The 23,550-nt window shown below is 36.7% G+C and overlaps 2 protein-coding genes across 2 annotated transcripts; both read left to right on the top strand.

Annotated features, from left to right (window-relative positions):
• Positions 1-668: 668 nt before the first annotated feature.
• LOC108268478 (mannan-binding lectin serine protease 2) lies at positions 669-16,622 on the top strand. Its single transcript, XM_047157578.2, has 20 exons — positions 669-821; positions 1,917-2,112; positions 2,263-2,443; positions 4,958-5,080; positions 5,240-5,374; positions 5,471-5,536; positions 5,720-5,928; positions 7,063-7,265; positions 8,422-8,781; positions 9,627-9,765; positions 10,427-10,672; positions 10,830-11,010; positions 11,373-11,513; positions 12,522-12,637; positions 12,716-12,794; positions 12,906-13,037; positions 13,251-13,331; positions 13,482-13,684; positions 15,072-15,289; positions 15,516-16,622. Exons 1-20 carry the CDS (start codon positions 808-810, stop codon positions 15,859-15,861), a joined length of 3,369 nt encoding a protein of 1,122 aa, XP_047013534.1. The 5' UTR covers positions 669-807; the 3' UTR covers positions 15,862-16,622.
• Positions 16,623-16,763: 141 nt separating this feature from the next.
• On the top strand, positions 16,764-23,136 carry tapbpl (TAP binding protein like). Its single transcript, XM_017473530.3, has 9 exons — positions 16,764-18,655; positions 18,859-19,059; positions 19,179-19,457; positions 20,176-20,364; positions 20,581-20,748; positions 20,853-20,956; positions 21,723-21,969; positions 22,621-22,691; positions 22,850-23,136. The coding sequence occupies exons 1-8, from the start codon at positions 18,610-18,612 to the stop codon at positions 22,689-22,691; spliced, it is 1,305 nt and encodes a 434-aa protein (XP_017329019.1). The 5' UTR covers positions 16,764-18,609; the 3' UTR covers positions 22,850-23,136.
• The last annotated feature ends 414 nt before the right edge of the window (positions 23,137-23,550 follow it).

The following is a 23,550-nucleotide window of genomic DNA, read 5'->3' as shown; positions in this document are numbered from 1 at the left end:
TTTCGAGTCATTTCGTTCATTTAAGAGGAATATAATTAAAATATTACAAGTTAAATTCCCCAACACATCTAGTACTTAAACTATAAAATAAACTATAGGCTAATGCAACCAAGGCTGAATTATGAGAAACAGAAATGATTCATTAATAGCTTAGCTGGGTCTTCAGGCTATGCCGTCTGCTAATTCACCTCATTTCCCAATTAGAGTTGTTCTTTCTTTTCTCACGTCACATTTGTCATGTCTGTTCCCCGGAAACAGAAATGATTAGTTCACCTCTCAAGTCTACGGGTTCGAGTCAACCAAACGACTCAAACCCAAAGACTCGAGAGATGAATTAATCATTTCTGTTTCCTGTATTACATGGTGCATTGCCTATGAAGCGGTCAATGGAAGAATGACGACTCGAACTGAAAACTCGATATAGGAACTAATCATTTCTGTTTCCTGTACAGAACCTATGGGGATGTTGCTGGGGATGTCAAAAATGAACTAATCACTCTCTGGGAGTCTCAGGAACTCGTTGTTCCTGAGTCATATTAAAGATTCGTTCAAAATGAACGAATCGTTCATGAACGACACATCACTACCACCTACAGGAGACACCGTGTCACTTTACATTACACCCAACCTCAGAGAAGTCATCCTCAACCCTGTAGTGTATGCTCTGCCAATCTAGCACACAAAAGCAATGTAAACACTTGGTAATCAATTTTAGTGACACATTAACAATACTAAACATAACTACCGGGAAATTAAGTTAAAGTCCATCCCGTATCTACTCAGAAGATTACAAATTTATAACTGGTGATGATGATTCTCAGGTATGTAGATTTAAATTTTGAATTTAAATAGAAAATGGTTACCTTCTGCTTAGATTGCCTATATTAATCATTACACTACAAATTACACATCGAAATACAGAGGGTTTTTTAGATAGTGGTGGGTTAATTTTAATTTTAATGGTAGGACTGATGTCGTTTTAAGTCCTTTACATTCCTGCTCTAAGCTTAATATCCACTTACATTGATATTTATACTATGATTAGACATTCAGAGAGACTTACAGAAATGGTTTATAGTCTCCATCAAAAGCATCTCGTGCTATATAAACATATCAGGATCTCAGATTCATCATCACAATTAAAACCCTGTTTTAGGGCAGTTCATACAGCAAGTCAAAGTATTTCTAATTAAATCATAATTTTAATTACAGTAAGTGCTAATTCAAGTGCTTGGTGAAGAGTTAAGTCTTTAAGCCTTTGTTTGAAGACAGCCAATAGCTCAGCTACTCGGACAAACAGGGGAAGTACATTCTGTCACCTGAGTGCCATGACAGAGAAGACAACTGATGCATGTCTTCCTTGTATCTTGAGGGATGGTGGTTCCAGTGGAGCCATGCTAAAGGCACTTTTCACCTCCTAAAAGCATTCCAATACATAGATTCACTCCTATTCCCGCCTTGCATCCAGTGTTCCCGTGATAGGCTCTGGATCCACCTTGACCCTGACCAGGATTAATGATCATTCACTGAAGATGAATGAATGAAGATGCTACATTTTAGGTTTTTTCTTACCACTTTTGATGGTGTTTTATTGTATAATCTATGTAGTCCATCTGACTACATGAACCATGGGTGGCTGTGGTTCAGGTGGTAGAGCAGGTTGTCCACTAATCGTAGGGTTGGTGGTTCGATTCCCGGCCCACGTGACTCCACATGCCGAAGTGTCCTTGGGCAAGACACTGAACCTCAAGTTGCTCCTGATGGCAAGTTAGCGCCTTGCATGGCAGCTCTGCTACCATTGGTGTGTGTGTGTGTGTGAATGGGTGAATGAGACACAGTGCAAAGCACTTTGGATAAAAGTGCTATATAAGTGCAGACCATTCCTCATTGCTGCTTTAACTCATGTTTCACCTCAGTGTGAGTGTGCTGCTGCTGCCACTGGTATGTTCACAGCTCCAGGGCTGGATAAACTCTCCTGATCATCCACTGGCATATCCTAACAACTGCAAAATGAACTGGACTCAGTGTGCTTCTCCAGGCTTCACTGTATCTCTCACCCTCATTCACCTGGACCTGGAGAACAGTGCACAATGTGAACATGATGCTCTCATGGTCAGTTATTGTGTGCCATAAAAATGGAATTTTCAGTGTTGAACAATATTGTTTGTATTTTTTTGTCAATCACAAGTACTCCTACTTTCATTTAATCTCACGTCGTATTACTCCCCCATGAATCTTACACATCAGTTTTTGATCCTTCAGATATTCACTGGGAAGGATCTGTTCAAGTCTTTGTGTTCCAACATGTCCTTTATGGAGATGCAGTCTTCTATCAATCCTCATCTTCACTCTGCTTCTGGAGGTTGTTTATCCATTTATTTCTATTCAGATGACTCACTCCCAGAGGTTCATACTGGATTCAATGCCTTTTACCAAATCCAAGGTAAAACATTTCAGTATGTACACAGATTTATGATACAAATGATTAAACCTTTAGAAATGTGTAGTCTAGATGTTTTGTGAGATGTATAAAATGATAGAGCAGGTTCAGTTGACACTGAATTCTAAATAGCTTTGAAAGAGGTTCCATTATTGGGGGCGAAGATAGCAGGAAGTTCAGTCCCAAAAGACTCTTTAACTGGCCAGTGTTTCAATCAGAACTGTGGCATTGGGCTGAAATCTCCTATAGGTGTTCAATTGGGTTAAGATCTGTTGACTGTGAAAGCCATAGCTTATGAGTTACATCTTTTTAATCCTCATCAATCCAGTCAGTGAATCTTCATGTCCTGAAGAAGGAGCAGTTTCCATTCTAGAAGAGCCTACTCCCAACAGGATAGAAATGTTTAATTACAGGATAAAAGCGACTGATTTGCAGTGGCTCTTCCTTGTAAAGGGACGAGTGGACGTGGATATCAGCAACATGCTCCCCAAATTATAACAGCCACTGTTTATTTTATTTTATTTTAATTTGAGACTAAATCACAGTTCTTATATATTCTTATAAATAATTAAAAAATAATTAAAACATTAAGGTTGCAGTGGAGCCAGAGCCTATCCTGAGAACAGGGCTATTTCTGGCCCCTTTACATCCCCCCCCCCAACTGCCATGGGAAAGCATGGATGTTCGTGGCCCTCTACATCTATATCTCTGTTCCTAACAACAGTGCCCACTATCAGCAGGGATACCAGATAATCTCATGCAACCAAAGTGTTACCTGATTTCAGATTTAAAATAAAACTAAACTAACACATTTCTTATAAGAAATAATAATAATAATAATAATTATAAAGATGTTGTACTCTCCATTGATGTTAGCTGGATTCTTCTCAATCAAAAATTTTAAAATGTACATCTAAATAGGCTGTTTCCATGCATTTTTTTTGTCTTGCAAGTGAGGCTAATTGCTTAAAAAATGTGAAAACTGGAGAAGGAAGGGTTTAAATTTGATTCACCATATAATATGCACATGAATAAACCAGCCACACGCATGTCTCAAACCAGCATCATATCCGATACCTATTTCCATTATTGCATTATTACATGATGGAAAATCCTCAAAACTCATAATACAATGACAATTTTAGGAATGCGAGTTGAAAACTGCTTACTACTCAAAGTGACTGAGAAAACTTTCGTAATCTGGTTGCAAAAACCTTGCTGATGGAAAAATATGAGACAAACAATGGTTCTCCACCTCGATAAAATATAAAACTTTTTAGCTATCTAAGACAAGATTAGGCTAGTTTGGTGTTGCTAACCAATGGGAGGCACAAGTAAGCTATAATTGTATGGTTTTAGCTGCTACAGTCTGATGTAGAGCCACTGGGCTCAAAATGTCACCTGTGGTGAGAAAAAGTAATAAACAATTTTCTATTTTTAGAGCTGTGGTGTGCCAACTTCTCCTTCCTTTTCTCAGTTTTTGTGCTTGAGCACCCTCATTGAGCTTTGTTACCCATCAGATGTGCCCATCTTGAATCTTTTTAGCTGCTACAGTGCCATACTAAGTATGTTACCTGATTTAATGCTCTGCTCATATCATGTTCACATAAACTGGAAATCGGACATTTACACACCAAGAGGATGTTAGAGGATGTCACTTTCAACCCCGTAACTGGTATATAATAATAATAATAATAATAATAATAATAATAATAATAATAATAATAATAATAATAAATTGGTGTATATCTATTTTTCCCCTCACACTAACTGACTGTGTGAGCTAGCGTTTGGCAGAATTGAGACTGTTAGCCAATAAGACACAAGTATTTCCACCTCTTTTCCTGTAAACACTGTCTGATTGATCTTGCCTCCATTCACTGAAGATAAAATACAACACTCCGTTCACAGAAGATACAAAATTACAACACCGACGTCTTCTTTTACTGATGTTCAATTATGTAGAGACAAACTGCTCAGAGTGGAGAATTATTCAGGGCTAAAGAAAAAATCTTCAAGACTACACCCTCGAATGCCCAGGCCAGGTTACGCCCTTGGTACTCTTTTTCTTGTGGGTGGGTAGGTGAGTCGGATGGGGGCAAGGGGGCGCTCATCAGTGAGCCCAAGCTGGTAGGGCCCTAGGCGACCACCTAGTTCACCTATGCCTAGAAATGGCCCTGCCTGAGAACACTGGGCACTAGGCGAACTTTGATGGGATGCCAGTCCATTCCAGGGCACCATGCTGCTAATCTCTCAGAAGAGGACAATTTTGAAAGAGTATGTATGATGGTGGCATACCAAGTAGCTTTGTTTTAACTTCTTCACTGTATTGTAAGCCAGAGATCAGTGTACACCTTCAGTGTTTCATTCTCCTTACCAGTGTACAGATTTAAAGTGAGACAATAAGCCTTTTTGACATCTAAGTCAGTTAACTGACCCAGTGAGTTTAAATGCTACAGTGATCTTGAAATATAGGTTGTTTTTTCTCTCTTTCTGTCCCTTATGCTATTTATATAGATGTTGATGAATGTGCAACGCAGAGTAATCCATGCAGCCATTTCTGCAACAACTTCATCGGAGGATTCCGTTGCAGCTGTCCACATGGATATCTTCTTAATCATAACAACCGCACCTGTGATGGTAAAACAAAAACAGTGACTGTCATTGGGCATGAAATGTACACTCACTTTATTAAATGCTTTACAACCATGGTGAGCATAAAAGCATCTCAGCATGCACAAATAATTGAAACTCAAATATTATATATGTGTTGTCTTTTCTTCTGTTTACTGTTTCCAGCAATTAAATGTGGGCCCCCTGAACCCTTGCTGAATGGACATGTGAAATTTGTTAAAGGTTCTAATAATGAATACCTGTCAGTCATTGAGTACCACTGCAATAAACCATTTTACATTTCCATGGGAAAACAAAATGGTGAGAAACATTGTTTTTTATATTATGTAGGTTTTAATTATTTTGTTGAAATTATGTGACTATACACAATTGTCTGTTTTGATCATTCCAATATAGGAAACTACACATGTGGTGCTACCCAAATATGGAGGAAAACTGGCGATAATATATCATGCCATTATGGTACAGTGACAATGACAAAACATTTTTATTTGAACTTTTTAAAGAAAATATATATATATATATATATATATATATATATATATATATATATATATATATATATATATATTTAAATGTGTGTGTGTGTGTGTGTGTGTGTGTGTGTGTGTGTGTGTGTGTGTGTGTGTGTGTGTGTGTGTTTAGTATGTGGTCACCACACATTAAAGTCTCAGTATGGCAGAATATTTGGAGGAAAGTCGGCTCCCCCTGGTTCCTTTCCTTGGCAGGTCTATCTTCTTAATAATGAAAATAGAGGAGGGGCAGTTATCATTGGAGAAAAATGGTTAATGACTGCAGCTCACAACTTGGTGAATCATGGTACTACAGTCCCCACAGAAAAGGAACACATTAAGGTACTCTAAAACACAATATTCATGTTCTCTTTTTGCTGTATTGCAACATCAAATTTAGGGAAAATAGAATGGGATTTTGTTGTGCTCTTTTTGAAGTGACTCTCTACAGAAATACAATTAAGTGAAATATTTATATGTCCTCAGAATTTTTTATTTAATTAAAAGTCTTAAAAATCATAGGTATTCACCCTCATTCTTTAAGCAATTTAAATTATTTAAATAGTATTTAATTACTATTAATTGTATTTAATTTTCAAGAAATGACTATAAATATGTAAATAAAGTTCCCTCCACTAATATTGGCACCCTTGGTAAATATGAGCAAAGAAGGCTGTGAAAAATTGTCTTTACTGTTTAACCTTTTGATCTTTTATTTTTTTTAAAAAAAGTCACAAAAATATTCTGCTCTCGTGGATATCAAACAATTGCAAACAAAATACAGATTTATCAAAAAATCTCTGTTAAATATAGGTGTGCAACAATTATTAGCACCCTTTTAGTCAATACTCTGTGCTACCTCACTTTGCTAAGATCACAGCTCTGAGTCTTCTCCTATAATGCCTGATGAGGTTGGAGAATACATGGCAAGGGATCTGAGACCATTCCTCCATACAGAATCTCTCCAAATCCTTCAAATTTCGAGGTCCATGCTGGTAGACTCTCTTCTTCAGTTGACTCCACAGGTTTTCTGTCCAGGGGACTGGGATGGTCATGGCAGGACCTTGATTTTGTGGTCAGTAAAGGGTACAAATTGTTTGCAAGCTGTGATAACTGCCAAAGGGGCTGTTACTAAGCACAGACATTGATGGATGTCCAAACTTTTTCACATGCCACAATTACTATTTTATTTATTTCTATATTTTTAAGCTCATGAAATATAAAGTAACTGCATGCTAAAACCTTTGCCTACAACTGAATAATCTCCCCATATCTGAAATCAACATTGTTTTAACTTTATTGTCAAACAAAGACTGGCTTTCTCATCTTTACTGATTATGTAACCACAGGATAATCACAAGTGAAGCACCTTGTTAATAACAACAATTGTTCAAGGGAAACAAATAAATGAATATGACTGGACATTTAGATTTGTGTATAATAAGTGGTAACTTGTAGCATATGTTTTCTGTGCAGGTATATGCTGGTCATAATAATGTAAACCAACTGGACAGGTTTATTACCCTTAGTATTTCATCAGTGCATGTACATTCAAACTACACTACAGAGTATGACAATGATATTGGCCTAATTAAGCTCAATTCAAAAATTACATTCAGTGAGAATATCAGGCCAATTTGTCTACCACTGAAGCATGATGAAATGAAAACCTACAGAGGGTAAGAACTTTTCATCCACATATATCACGTTCAACATATTTGTATAATTCACATGCATTTAAGTATGTTCTGCCAGTAAAACATAAATGAGTGTACTATAGAGTGGTGCAGGAATGAGTCCTAAAACATGGAAATAAGTTTTGCACCTCTGTTTCCATCGTCCCGAAGTTAATGGGTTTTTTGAATGTTTTTTTTGTTAAATGCCTGAAATAAGCTCTGTGGTTAACACAAGTTCAAGATATTTTCAGGTTTTATTCTATGACATAAAATACAACAATACCCCACTTGTGATTTTATTAACCTTTTACATGTCTTGAAAAAAGCGGTTGCTAACCAGTGGCTAAATGGGACTACAGAGGTTGTCAGGGACATTAAACATCATCAAGCTGAACAGAAAAACTCATCCAGAAGAGATGCATGTATAAACAAATGGAATTTCTTCAAAATAATGCAACATGGACACATGCCCAAAAAAGGTCAGGGGCAGATTCCTTCACAAGAAGAGCAAAAGAGCAAAGTGAATCCTCATCAGTGAACATGTTTTTTCAATTAAGATTGAAAGAATTGTCAAGCTTAGTAGTGATGACTGAAGTCATGTGATCATAATGTAGTTCGTATATAGCCTTTTACTTTAGCTTTTTACTTCTGGCGATTGTGTTAATCTTCAAAATTCATAAAAGTTCTGTTCGTTTGGGAGGATTATCTTGATGAACAAAACATGTAATAATCAACATTTTGCTGGGCACAGAGTTAATTTTCTGCAATAATCTGAAAGCCAATAGAAAAATCCTATTGGCTTTTTGTTGAGGGAACCTGGGTGATGCTAACTTCTCGGGTGGTCTACAAAAATATGTCATACCTGCAGCACTCTATATGGGATAGAGATATACAGTATATTCATATTCAGGGATGCTGGCAAATTAAATGTTTACATGAGTATAAATTGTAATCCTAATCCACTGAGATATCATACAGATTAGTAGTACTCTCTAACCTTTACCATCCAGTACCAGTGCTGGTGTACTATATGGCCAATATGGGGTCTATACTTATTAGACTTGGCTAAATGGCTCTAGATACAGTATAAGCCTTTACTGTGAGTACATATACTAAAATGCATCCAAATTAATTTTATATATCTTTATATATACTCTAGGTGGGTGTCTGGTTATGGCGTGACTGATCAGCTAACAACTTCCAATGAATTAAAATATGTTGATATTTCTACTGTGGACCAAAAGACATGTAGAGAGTCTTTTGAAAAGATAAGGAAAACTGACACAGACCTTGTCCATGTTACAGACAACATGTTTTGTGCTGGAGATATGATGGGTGGAAAGGATTCATGCGCAGGTGATAGTGGGTCAGCCTTTGTTGTACAAGAAGAAGGTGTACACAGGGCAAAAGGTATTGTTAGCTGGGGTGTTGTACAATGTGGCCAACCTGGCATGTTTGGAGTGTATACACAAGTATCACAGTATCTTGACTGGATAAATAAGATAATGAGTGAAAAATAGTGGTAGTTTGTTTGCTCTGCTGATTATAAGCAATTATGATTGTTGTAGTCATGGGATTATCTTCTGGTCATTTAAAATGTTAGAATATTAAAACATTAGATGTAATAATGAGGCATTATTGTTCAATAATACACTGTACTATGACTTTGAACGGTTTAATCTTTTAAAAGTTTTAAATGTATAAGATTTATTTTTCTAAAGTTCTAGCCAGTTGACTTGATTATTTGTCCAGCTGCCAAATGTTGTTTTAAAAAGTATAAATAAAATGTAAGCAAATCAGTTGGTGTCTACAATTTATCACTGTGTTTGCTTTTATTTTGGTCATCTGGTATTTGTTATTATATAAGTTGATCTAATGTACATTTTGTGTGACACTCATCAAACTTTAAACAAGGGGTAATATTAAAATAAACTTAAATTATGGATCCCTTAGGGCATTTCTACACATCACATCAATGACATCAACTGATGACATCAATGACAATATTCCACTCAATACAATATTAGTCCTGTATACATGAGTATTAAATGTGTTTTATTCATTTTTCATGTAAATCTAGTAATATACCAGATGCACGCTGGTCTCTGTATAGCCCAGTCCAGATTTCTCTTGTTCACCATTTCAGTGCATAGTTTGGTATTCCCTTCTGTTGCAAATTCCCTGTTATGGTGTGGAGAAAAGAGAAGAAATTCCTCTCTTGGACTGCAAATGTGTAGTGCCTTTTCTTATCCAGTGTTATTTCTTTCTCATGTGTTGCATCTGGAGCCCTTTAAATCTTGCTCATGTGAATATCAGACTGTCAGTATCCTGATGTGACTTTAACCATTAATCCTACAATTGGAGTTTGTCCTTTGATGAGTCTACTGTTTATTTATCTAAAGCAATCTCTTGCCCCAAGTTAATACTGCTGTTGAGTTCTTATTTCCTCTATTATCTTGGTTTTAAACACTGCATTAATGGACTTAAATGTTCATCTAATATGGTAAGTGTAATGAATTGTCAGCTTATACAGATTTTAAAAGATCTAATTAAATGATATTATTTTATATCCCAATTTGTTTTAGAATTACAGACAGTATTGCATAATATGTGTACAGAAAACGAGTCAGTCTGTGTTTCTCACTACTAAAGGGAGATATAAAATATAAATTACTACAGGCGTATTGTTGTTTGAATTAGACTTCTACTGTCAACATCTCACTCAGAAATGTTTACAAAAACACACATTTTAGATCTTGTTATGTTTGGATGTTTATGTTTTTTATGGTTAAGGGTGATGGAACTAAATATGCAGTATACAACTGTATAGCCTGTTTTGTACATCAAAATGGATTACACATTAGTAAAGTTTTTTTAGCTAATGTGCCTAGACTTTTGTTGCTTTTGCTACAAATGGTTTGCACTGGCATTTATTTTAATTGGCAAACACCTTAAGTTGTGACCTAAAACTGAAACAAGTGAGACAGCATATAACTTGAGGTGAGTTGAGGGCCTTATTCGACAATCTCAGTAGTGACAAAGTATTTTATATTAAGTAATATTTTAGTTCACCATTGTTATAGCACTATTACAATCTTAACCACTGAGCTACTGCAACCCCTTTGAATGACTTAATACATACTTGCCTCTTTTGTCTTGAATAGATTAATAACACTCCCGCTATTGTCCCTGCCAGGCTTTTTATAATCTTTATGAACATGCAAAAATGGAGGTTTGTAATCACGTCTGTGATGTATGGTGAGTTACACTCTCCTAATTACCCTGAACATTATTCGGCTCCCCTTGATAAAAACTGGGATTTGGAGGTGCCTCCCGGTTATCACATTCAGCTCAATTTCAACTATCTCAAAATCAATCCATCACAAGACTGCAGGAATGATTCTCTCATGGTAAATATGATACATAATTCCTGTTATAATTCTGTTCTCCAGTGTAATTAATATAAAGCCATCAATAAAGTTATTGTTTATTCATTTTCTAACTATATGAGTAGATTATGAACCTATGTCAGCAGTTGTTTTTGTCCATGTATCCGAAACACTGCAGATATCCTACAACGAGAAAGTGATGAAGTACTGTGGTGAGGAGGATTCAGAGAACCACAGCCATCCAGGAAACAGTTCCATCTTTATACCTGCCACTAAAGTAAAGCTCTCTCTTCTTACTAATGAAGTTAACCAAGGGCCTACCCCACCTGTGGGCTTCTCTGCATTTTACCATGCTACAGGTGAGAAATGAAACATCTCAGATGCTGCAAAAAGAATTCTGACAATGGAGAAACATAGTTTTTCATACTGATAAAACTGCCAAAGGATAAAAATAAAAAGTGCCCAAATAATGCAACCAATTTAATATAACAAATATAATGGACATAATATATCCCATATATATGCTTTGTTTACAGTATTTCTGTTTTCATTGATTTTATAGTATTATTGGGTAAATAATCATAATTACAATTGTAAGAACACTTCCACCAGTAAATGATTTAAATCTAATTAAATATAAGCACACAAAATCGGCAAATAATCTAATTGTGGCTTCTACTATATATAATTGATATAAGACGGTAGAGTTGTGTTCATACAGATGTAGATGAGTGTTCATTGCTGAGTCAAGAAGATGGAGCAGATCCTCCCTGCACTCAGATCTGCCTCAACACCATGGGTTCATACCTTTGTGCTTGTCATCATGGCTTCAAGCTGGATGTTGATCAGTGCACATGTATTCGTGAGTTTCACACTGAACAAGATTTTAATAACACAGATTTTAATAAAACTCTCCCACATGGTCATTACACATAAAACAATCTGTCTGAACTAAAATGACTCATTGAAATTATTAGTGCCACTGAACAAAACAATCATCCATCCATATTCTGTACCACTTATCCTACATGGGGTCGAGCCTGGAGCCTATCCCAGGGAACTCATGGCACGAGGTGGGGGACACTCTGGATGGGGGGCCAGCCCATTGCACAAGTGCACACACCCACACACACTACAGGCAATTTGGAAATTCCAATCAGCCTGCATGTCTTGCATGAAACTGGAGTACCCAGAGGAAACCCCATGGGGAGAACTTGCAAACTCTACGCATACAGGGTGGAGGCGGGATTGAATCCCCAATCCTGGAGCTGCAAGGCAAATGTGCTAACCACTAAACCACCATACCCCCCACTGAGCAAAACAATCTATTTAAAATAATTCACAACGGCTAATGGGTATGTGCTGTACTAAATGTGAAAATTTGTGCTTTTATTGTAATACATTCATTAAGTAAAATTCCTTCCCTCTGAATAGTCAAAATATTTGACTCTACTTGATTAAAAAAAAAAAAAAACATATAATTGAGACTAATGCTCTTTCTTAATGTTTCATGAGAAAAGTGAACAAGTTATGACATTTTGGAAAATGGAGGACCATGAGTCTTATGCTCAGGACTCTAATCATTTGCTCAAATATCAGCTTTTAGTTCAGCGGAAAGGCAGTGAGGTCAGTGTGATCAGCATGTTCTGATGAAAAACCTTCACAATAGCCTTTTTCATGGATATGGAATACGATTGTATGGCTGCTGACCCAAAATTTTTACCCTAAACCTGATTTGTAATGTTTGCTTTTTGTTTCATACCAATACTGTATTGGGTTCATACATGCTAGATAAATATACTCAAACTCTTGTTTGCCTTTACCTCTTTACAGTGATTTGTTAATGGTTGTGTTATGTTGTGTTCACCAGGGGTACAGTGTGAGTCTCCAAAAAGCATAAACGGGAGGATTAGCCCAGTGCTTCCCACATACTACTACAGAGATGTGATCACTGCTCACTGTGACATAGGCTACAAAATCATTACAGTAAGAACAAACGAAACATCTGTTAGGTGATGGATTGCATTTTACATTAAAAAAAATCTAATTTTAATTTTTTTTCAGAAAGGAGTAGAGCTCAGTAATTACACATTTACCTGTCAGAGTAATGGCCAGTGGAGTTTACCTCTTCCTCGGTGCCATAGTAAGTCTAACTGTTTTTCATATTTAAAGACATTACACTTAGTACACAGGTAATTATATTAAAATTGTAGTTTAATTGTAATTAAATTACCATTTTATCTTCTAATTATAGTTATACATTGTAAAAACCCACCACGCTTGCTACATGGAGAAGTGAAATTCATCTCTGAGCCTCAAAATCAATATCAATCTGTTATAAAGCTGCACTGTAATAGACCATACACTTTTCCTGCAACATACAATGGTAAGTTGCATGTTTTATCTCTGGGATTAATTGATTAAAACTGGTATATTAAATAAAAATCTAGGAAACATGTCTTCACATTTCAACCAGGTTCTTGTTTTTATTAAACCACAGAGGCATAGTTATCTGTTAAACTACATTCATTTAAACCAAATGATAATTTGATGATTCAATGATTTTTTGAATTTCATTTTTAAATGTAATTTTCTCCAGTAACCTACACCTGTGATGCAGATAAGGAATGGAAAGATGACCAAAACAATGTCTTGTCTGAGGCTTCAAAATGTGTCCCAGGTAAACGGTAGTGCATGATTACAAACCACAACAATAGCATTTACATTCAGTGTGTCCACTACGCGTATGTGAACAAATGTATATGTATTTATTAGAGAAGTTTCTTGTAAATGCTTTCTTGCTTGTCTGTGTGAATTGCATGATTATCAGAGTGTGGACGCCCAATGGTTGGCCTGGAGCGTCATAAGAGGGTGTTAGGAGGTCATCTTGCTCCACAACGAGCCTTCCCCTGGCATGTCTTTATAAATCACTTACATGGAGGAGGTGGAGCTGTCATAGCAGAGAACTGGATCTTGACAGCAGCAAATGTTCTAATGATCAAAAACCAGATTATTGACCCCAACCAAATGAAGGTATGTTCTGTAACCAGGAGATGTGCTCTTTCAAGTAAGTAAAAGTGGATAACTCCCAAAATATTGCTTCACATTTGTGTTAAATATAAAAATGAAAGAAAAAAAAAAAAGAACCTGAGTGTCATATACAGATTTATATTTTTAATATTGGCCTACTAGTGTGTAAAATAGAAACCCATAAAATGTAATGAATATTTTTTCAGCTGTCAGTGATCTACTTTACATTGTATATATTTGTGTCAATACTTATATTCTGCCTTACACTACTGAGCACACTATTCTCCTAAATTACCTTAAAAACAGCTTTGGCCTTGCAAAAACTTTCACGTTTCAAGGTTGAGGCAGAAGCAATCACAGATATTCAAATAGTTTAATTAAAAAAATAAACAAAAACAATGACACTAAGACAACTTGGCATAATACTGTGTCAAAAACTAAACAAACTAACAAGATCAATAAACATGGTAACATGGAACACGGTGGTCTAAGACAAACGTAAGACAAAGAAGCAGTGCAAACAATGGCTATACATAAGTGTGCTCATTAACAGAAACGTGATTCAGGTGCCGGTGGTCATGTGACATGTAGTACAGTGCAGTGGCTGATGGGAACTGAAGTCCAGAGTTACCTCTTTGATATATGACAAAACTGTTTTTAACTGGGTACACTTCCATATTACTTATAAAGCTGTCATAGAGCAGAACTCTGCTGTATATACCAGCTTAAAGAGTCCGAAAAACTGTATCAGAGACGCATTGCTATAATTTATTGTAATAAAATAGTTCATACCACTCCTTCATTCATCTTCAGTAATTGTTTTATCCAGGTCAGGGTTGTGATGGATCCGGAGCCCATAACCTTGCATCTAATGAAAATATTGCATCTAATGAAAAAACACTTTGTATGGAATCCCAGGGCATCACACACACACACACACACACACACACACACACACACACACACACACACACACACACACACACACACACACACACACACTCTTACACACATTCATACGTAGTGGCAATTTAGGGTGCCCATTCAAGTACTAGCAAGTTGATACAGTGGAGTCTGTAAAAATGTTTAAAATACTGTTAAACTGATACTGTTGAAAATGGTTAAAACAGTGTTAACCTATTTTGTGTATATTTTACCATTTAACAAATAAATACTAAAAACTAAGTGATCAAAGCCTTGCACCAGACACAGCACGCAAATACTCTGTCAATCACCTGACCATTGGATTTTACACTCTTACATAATGTCTACTGCATTTCTAAGGTTGATGCATTATTAATACACTGTAATATAAGTTTACAATTATTTTGTCATTCATCAAGTAGAGCTCTGCTCATAAGCCTACTTCTGTTTTTCTCTCTGTTTTTAGATATATGTTGGAGTGAGTGATGCACTAAAACGATCTAAGTTCTCACCTCTTGGGATCAAGTCTTTACACATCCACCCCTTGTATAATAACTCAGATGATACACACTATGACCATGACATCGCATTAATAAAGCTGGAGAAGCCCATTGTGTACAATGCTGATGTGATGCCATTGTGTTTGCCTCCACAAGAAGCTGAATTTACACCTGGTCTTACTGGGTAAAGGTGTTTTGGAATGGAAGCATCCCACACATATAGACTACATCCTACAGTAAATTTTCTATTGAAAAAGGCCAATATAAATAAAGAAAAGCTTTCAGGCAATTCTTACTCGCTGTTTCATAAAACAATACATACAGTTTATAACAGCACACTTAACTATGTATTGTATGGCCTGATCTTCAATATGTCATACTTATTGTGCCAATTCTGCCTACATTTTCAGGTGGGTCTCTGGATTTGGTCAGACAGCGTTAAGGAAATCATCCAGGTATCTCAGGTATACCTCCCTCCCTCTTGTGGATAAAAAGACATGCCAAAATTTTGTCGATAATTTAAGGATCCCAGTGGCCCTGACAGACAACATGTTCTGTGCTGGTGTACCCGAAGGTGGAAAAGATGCATGTGATGGAGATGGTGGTGGGGCACTGGTTTTAAAAAAGGATGGTGTGTTCTGGGCCACAGGCATTGTTAGCTGGGGTTATGAGTGTGGCAAACCAGGTAGATATGGAGTGTACACTCTTGTGTCACAGTATATAGCCTGGATAAACAAGACAATGAGTGAAAACTAAAAGCAGTATATATTTGTAGTTTTACTTCAGTGTTTGGGTCAGTGTCTGTAGATCTGTGATGCATTTCGACCTCAACAAAATTTAAACTTGACTGTGTTAGTGTTATGTATAGTAAAGTTTGTTTGGCACATCAAACTTATATACTAGGCCACACTTAATTAATTAACAAGCTAATTAAACTAAGTAACAAACTAAACTTGCATGCACACTCATTGTTATGTCCCAGGGCGTAATTTTTTTTTTTTACTAGTTGCGTGCCGTTTTTCTGTGTTTTGCTCTCTCTTGTTTTCTCTCTCTCCTCTCTCTTCTCAGTGCAAAGCTTAATGGAGACCAACTCACTTTGTTTGTCTCCAGGCTGCTGAGGCTGGCTTCTCCTGTTCCAGACGATAGCAAGTGTGCTGTTGTGTGTTTTTTTCTTGTTGTTAGTGTACAACGTATTGTTAGCTAAAGTAGACTTGGTAATGTTTAAGTTCATTGACACTTTAGGAAGCTGTTGATAATTTAATTGTTATTTTGGAAAGCGGTAGGGAGGCGGATACCATTTTTGTTCCTGCTCCTGTTTTCTCCTGTGTTTGGTTAGAAAGGAAGGAAGGGAAGAATTTTGTTGTTAATTTTATTTTATTTTATCGAAAGTTTAGAAAATACTCTCTCTCAAAGTCAGAACTGTTTTGTTTGTTATTTTAGCCTGGTCCCCTCCTGAAATCTTTTTGAAGCTTCCCTTTTTTTTGCATCTGAACTTACCAAATAAATGTTAATCTTAATATTCCCTCTCATTCTCTCTCTCTCTCTCTCTCTCTCTCTCTCTATATATATATATATATATATATATATATATATATATATATATATATATATATATATATATATATATATATATATATATATATATATTCCCCATAAAAACAGTTTGGATTACTTTCAGAGCAGTTAGTTTCTATCATCAATTTATTATACAAAAACTATACCACAGATAGATCAGTAGATATGGGTTAAGACATTGGATGACCTTTCAATTCTTGTAATACTCCTTTTTTTCTTTTATGTGCAATCAGAAACAGCAGCCATATGACATGCTGTCGATATGATGTCTGAAAGACTTAATGTTTAGAGAACAAAATGTAAAATTACATCTGGGGAAATATGAAGTCTGAGCATAGTAATTCCCTTCAAGCTTTACATATATTTGGGTTACAATACCAAGGTGCAACCGTCGAGTAGCACATAATTCCATGGTTCCATGGCATCTCTGGTCCACATGCTGATGTGCATAATTTCAGTATTAATTACTTCAATATTAACTTCCCCAATATGCTACAAACAAACAAATGATATTTAAACAGGATATTGACTCAGGTGCTATTTCCATCAGAGCCACCAAGTATGGCTATATTTCAAGAATGCAGGAAAATAATTTCCACGGGAGGAACTGGGTGCCCTGCAATGGAATGGCACCCTGTCCAGGGTGTACCCCACCTTGTGCCCGATGCTCCCTGGTATAGGCTCCAGGTTCCTCGTGACCCTGAAAAGGAGTAAGCGGTAGAAGATGGATGGATGGATGGATGGATGGGATGAACTGGTAGGATATTACTACTACTACTACTACTACTACTACTACTACTACTAATAATAATAATAATAATAATAATAATAATAATAATAATAGGTGCCCTGGTGGTGCACTGGGTAACACTGCAGCTTCAGGCTCCTTAGTTCGATTCTGAGTTTAGGTTAATATTTGTGTGACATTTGGCATGTTCTCCATGAGGATGTCCATAAGGATTTTCTGCATGATTCTCTGGTTTCCTCCTACTTTCGAAAAACATGCCAGTAATTGGCTTCAGTGCTGTGGAGGTTGGCCATGCAAGGCACGCAATGAAGGGGGCCTCTTACTGAAACTGGATGATCATGCAGCTGGTCCGTGAACATTAGTGAGAAGAAGAAAAGGTCATTTTGATCACAGTTAAAGGTAGAGTATTCGATATAAGACCTTTTTCACACTTCCGTGGAAGGGTAAGTAGTAGCATTTCAAAACGTCTGGTGAGATAGTGAACAGTGGCGGCAAATACAGCTCACACAGTCACAGCAGCATGGACATCAAACATCTGTTGTCTGGTGATATACTGTATAGGACTGCAAATATATTGATTTTGCATTACGCCACTGGGCGAGTTAGCACTACTAAACTACCCGTAGGCGTGAATGAGTCAACAAATGTCTCAAACCTGCAAGCCTGACAAGGATAAAACGATTACTTAATAATAATAATACTAAGTAGATGAAGAAGAAGAAGAATTATCATCATCATCATCATCATCATCATCATCGTTGCTATTAAAATGCACTGAAATACATTACGCATTTTAATACATTTCAAAGCAAATAAATTTTTATCATTTTATCATTTTGTCCTATTAAGCATGTCCCCTTAACCATAACCTCTACCGCTACTACTTTCACTTTCACTTTGAGACTGGTAAACACAGCGCGCATGAACACAGGTTACTAGCAGCACCCAGACTGTCTGCGTCCGCTTACTGCAGGAGACAACTGCGCCTCTTAATGCGGAAGTTTGAGCTTAAATGAAAAGTGAAACTGTATAGAATTAGGGGATATCCAGAATCCGACAATCATTTAACCCGAGCTCATCATTTTTTTATATATATATATATTTTTTTTTTCACGACTAAACAGTGTAAAGCTGCTGGTGTTACAGTTAATGGTGTTTGGTGTTTGTTGAAATATCTCGTCATGCTTGAAATCTTCATTTTCGCTTCTCTGCACGCGTTGGCACAAGGTGAGTTTTACAGTCGATTTATTTTCATTTAAGCGACGATCAGAATTTTCTGAAATATATGTGTTTTGTGTCTATTCATTTCTCGAGAACAATGGTGTTGCACAGCTGGCTTTTCCCCTAGTTGTTTGTAATCTCTCTCTCTCTCTCTCTCTTTCTCTCTCTCTCTCTCTCTCTCTCTCTCTCTCTCTCTCTCTCTCTCTCAGGTGTGCAGGTTGCAGATGTGATGCTGTCCTGCTCCTTCATTGAGGAGGGGGGAGGAATGACAGGAGCTCACTTCATACGCTCCCCTGCCACTGTGGTACTAAGGGACCTTCCTATGAACTCTGACCTCTCACCAGAAACCATCACTCCCTACATCCCTCCTGTCACCCCTAACGCTGATGACCTTATTTTTGAGGCCACGGGTAAGTTAAAATACTATTATCCATTTACTTGTGGTAAAAGTCATCTATTTGTAATTTGCTTTACCAGCATTGATACTTTTGCCTCCTATTTATTTTTGCCTCTTTGTCTTTTGGGTTAGCGTCATCAGTGGAGATTCCTGAAGCAGAGTCTCTTCTCCATGCGGACTGTAATGAACAGGAAGTGATTTGTGAATTGAGTCGTTATATCCCTCGAGGCACAAAACCGGATTCTGTACCTGTTTATTTCATCGCCTCAGTCCAGCTGGAAGGAGGCGGTGTCGGCTTCACTCTGGTGCTACAGGCGATAGTCAATGAGAATGCAGAATCAAATACTGCATCACTAATACAGAGCAAACTTCAGCTTCCTCTGAGCCAGTGGGGAACTCTGATCACAGAGGGTAAAATTTAATTTTGTAGAATCCATCAATTGAGTCACACCACTATACGTTTTTTTTTCTATTCTTATTACTTCATAATGGTGAAATTCCTTGACGGATGAAAGCATGGGTGTTTTCAATTGTCCATACAGGATATACCTTGGTTTATGAGCAAACCAGCAGTCACAATCTAACACAAATCAGTCAATAAAGTTTTACAACAACAGAGTAAAACTATCACAGTGATTTATTGACAATAGAAAAGTATTCGAGTGCATACTGTACTTTGAATTTTTTTAGTGTATATGATGCAAATGATGCTACAAATTACAGAATGTAGTTCAACTCCTTGCAGATAGATAGTTTTTAGCTAATACACTATAGACTATATTAAACACATATGTTACATATTACACAATAGTGTTTACAGCTGTGTTCCTCTATTTGTTCCTTCAGTTATCTCACAGAAAATGCAAAAAAAAAAGGTTGAGGAATAATAGGTAGAGGGGCAAAACTAAAAACAAATGGATGGAGTAGAGGTAGTGTCTCAAAATACGCATTAAATGGTCAATGTGTTCTTTAATGTAATGGAATAGGTTAACCACAAGAAAATTACACAGAAAAGACTGGTATCTTTTCATCTTTTACAGCAGAATATTTTTATTATTCATCATATTATTCCTCACTTCTCCATCATCTCTCTTTTACTCTCTGTCTATTCTGTTTCTCAATTTTGCAGCTGTGTTTGTGGTGTTCTCTCGCTCACCTTCCGTCGCGACCCCTATAGGAGAAGACACTGTATTAGACTGTGGTTATAGGCAAAGGGACATCCCCGCAGAGCAGAATTTGGCTCTTGAGTGGCGCTGGCAGTACAGAGGACAAGGACGGACCATTCTGGATATGAAAGAGACTGAGGAAGGGACACTTGGTTAGTAAAAGTCCAATAAATAATACCCAATAAATAAATGTGATGGTACATATTGTAGAATAATATGTTCATAATATTGGAATAGTTGGATAATATTTATTAAAAACTCTGTTCTCAGATTTTTACTGATATCTTTTAAAATGTAAAGTATCTACTGTTTACAGTTCATGTCTGAATGACATTTTTTAATATTTAATTTTTTTCTGGCCGGTATAGTGGAAGTGGATCGAGATGGAGCAAGTGCAAACTCGACCTTGCTAGTTAGAGACGGAAATGCATCTCTTACCATGAACAAGTTAAAGGTCTCAGATGAGGGCACATACATCTGCACCATTAACTCTGGACCCTTTCAGACCCAGCAAATAGTTCAGCTGAACATCATACGTAAGTGTCTTGCCAGTATTTGCTCTTGGGATTACTTATGTGAAATTCATTACTGTGTGTTTTAATCTGTTGATCTGATGTCCTGTATTTCTGTCTCTTTTTAGAACCACCCAGAGTTTTTTTCTCAGAAAACAAAATAACATTTCAAGATGAGTCTCCACATAGACTGAGTTGTCACTGTCTGCATTATTACCCCCTAGATGTAAAGGTGTGTATTTACATGCAGTCAGCACACACTCTAATGATTCGGGTATTGGCTCATTTAATTTGACACATCATTACATTGAGTATAACTAGCCTTTAATTTGAAAAATAAGCAAGTGTTAATTTGTCATCGTGTGACTGTGATTTCATGTGTGCAACCTACAAAAGGCACCAAATATATCATTCTCTTGCTATTCATGTCCACCCGAGCAATCCAGGTGGCCCTGGCAGTCCTTCACTCAGTCACAGAACCACAGTTACACAAGTAGCCTTCATGTCTACTTCCTTTTATTACGGACGACCAGGGCGGTTTCTTTTGAAACTAGACGTGGCCATGTTTTAAAGTTAACGGTTTGTGATATGTCCTAATGGCATACCTTTCTAGGAGATAACAGACAACACTTACGAATAGTGCCAAAACAATACTTTATTTGAATTTGTCTAAATGATCAACAAATACTTTAAAATACTTTAAAATTACAGATAAAGAATTTCTTTTATGCGTTATTGATGGCATTTGTTTAAGGCTAGTAATTGATTGCATGATTTGTAATGTATGATTGTTACCAGAAAATAAAATAAAAAATAATAATAAATAAATAATAATAATAATAATAATAATAATTTAAAAAACAGTGAAACCATTTAAAATTTGTATGTCTTTTTTTCTCCATTAATACTCCCAGAATTTTTTTAACCATGTAAACCCTCTGATTTAGAGTGCTTACTGACATTAAGTAATCGTCGGGCTCTGCTTTGGCTCTATGCAGGTGGAGTGGTTTTCTCAGCTCCCTTCAGAGACAGAGAGCATCGACCTGACAGAGGGAGCCTCTTCCTCCAGCCATCGGCAGCACAGTGATGGGACGTTCTCTCTTTCATCCTTCCTCATCGTCCAACCATCTGAACACCCTCCTGGCACTGTGTTCACCTGCAGGGTCTCTCACGTTGCCCTGCAAGCTCCCAGTGAAGTTAACCTGACAGTACTCACACCTGAACCAGGTCAATTCAGCAATCTGGGTGAGTAAGGGGTGCTTTGTATTTCACGTCCATATACTCTTTTAAAAAATGGGGTACTACAGTGTACCATTCCTTGTTGGTGGGGTATTTTATGTGTATAGTATACACCTTTTACATAAAAATTGCATGAAGTGTACCTTTAAAGATTTACAGTCCCTTTATTTACCCTAAATCTTTTTTTTTACATTATATCCAAATTTCCAGGTGAAAGATACATACTTTAAATTATAAAAGATACACATACACAGCAACAAGGAAAGGTGCAGTTTAGTAAGATTAATCCTCAGAATGTGGGGACTAACTGCATTATAGAGACTTAGATTGTGTGAGGTTTCATAGTAATATAGTAACTGTATGACAGATGACTGTGAAATTGAATAAGAAATAAATGATTATTAGTTCTTAATTCACATCTATTTCCAAGATCTTTCTCTATGTATTGAGATAGAGAATAATAAAGGCAAATGTATGTAAAAGTGTGACAAAGACAGACCTAAACACAATACAAAGCATATTTAAATATAGCATATCTAATTGTTATATTCACAATTGCAGTTATGCTACATACTGGTTACATTTTTAAGATTGATGTGATCACTGTAGTTTTAGTCTGATTGCTAAAGCCTTTTTTTCTCTTGATGGATGTCACAGGGGAATATTATTGGATGATTCTGGTGACACTGATTTTGTCAATAGTGTTTTTATATCAAGCTTCAAGATAGGTATGTATACTACTTTCTGTTACAGACTACTAAATGAAATGTTGATTAAGAATTTAATAAATAAGGTATTGGTTATAAAATGTATATTATTCAAGGGGTCAACCTAGGGAATATATGTAATATTAATATAAAGTAGTAATTTCTTCTTATATTAATAGGTTCTGAAGAGCTTAATGGGTGGCATGGTGACTCACAACTCCAGGACCTGGGGGTTAATCCTAAGCTCAGGTTACTGTCTGTGCCGTTTCACTTCTCTTTGTGTCTGTGTGGGTTTGCTTTAGCTTCCTCTCACCTGTGTGTGTGCGTGCGTGCCCTACAATGGACTGTAAAGTGGCTACTCGCATAGACCATGTACTTTTTTATGGGAGTATGTATGGATGTAAATGTGAATTAATTTAAGTTGAAATGTGAACACTGAAATATACAGTATACACTCGCCATCAAATTTGGACTCTCATGGACTCTTTCTTGTCAATCTTTCTGTCATTTTTATGTTGTTCCTTGTCAGTTTGCTATAAATAACCACATCAATGACAAACAATGTCATGACAGGAATCCATGAAGGCAGAACTTCTTTATTAGGGAACATAAACTCAGGAAAACAGACACAGGGACAGAAAAACCAGAACACCAGGACAACCAAGCAAAAATAAAGGTCTCATCCAGAGCCCTAGTTCAGTAGTTAGGGGACTGATCAGGGAGTCATCCATTTAAGGGCAGTCTCAATTGCAAAATCCTTCCAGTTCACTGGAATGTTTGCTCCCTTAAATCCCACAATGCACTGAAAAAACCAGGGAGCATCAACGCTCAATACGTTCCCTTACTGGAAATGATGTCATGTTCAATGAAGCCTGTCAGC

This window comes from Ictalurus punctatus, chromosome 1, assembly GCF_001660625.3.
Source record: "Ictalurus punctatus breed USDA103 chromosome 1, Coco_2.0, whole genome shotgun sequence".
NCBI classification, from domain to species: domain Eukaryota; kingdom Metazoa; phylum Chordata; class Actinopteri; order Siluriformes; family Ictaluridae; genus Ictalurus; species Ictalurus punctatus.
This window is presented reverse-complemented; position numbering and strand designations above follow the sequence as displayed.

Excerpts from the sequence above, each read along its gene's own strand:
- tapbpl (XM_017473530.3), top strand. The coding sequence starts at position 18,610 with ATGCTTGAAATCTTCATTTTCGCTTCTCTGCACGCGTTGGCACAAG. Across the intron at positions 18,656-18,858 it reads TCTGCACGCGTTGGCACAAG|GTGTGCAGGTTGCAGATGTG; the intron begins GTGAGTTTTACA and ends TCTCTCTCTCAG. Across the intron at positions 20,957-21,722 it reads ATTACCCCCTAGATGTAAAG|GTGGAGTGGTTTTCTCAGCT; the intron begins GTGTGTATTTAC and ends GGCTCTATGCAG.
- LOC108268478 (XM_047157578.2), top strand. Across the intron at positions 2,113-2,262 it reads GTGAACATGATGCTCTCATG|ATATTCACTGGGAAGGATCT; the intron begins GTCAGTTATTGT and ends TTGATCCTTCAG. Across the intron at positions 5,375-5,470 it reads TTCCATGGGAAAACAAAATG|GAAACTACACATGTGGTGCT; the intron begins GTGAGAAACATT and ends ATTCCAATATAG.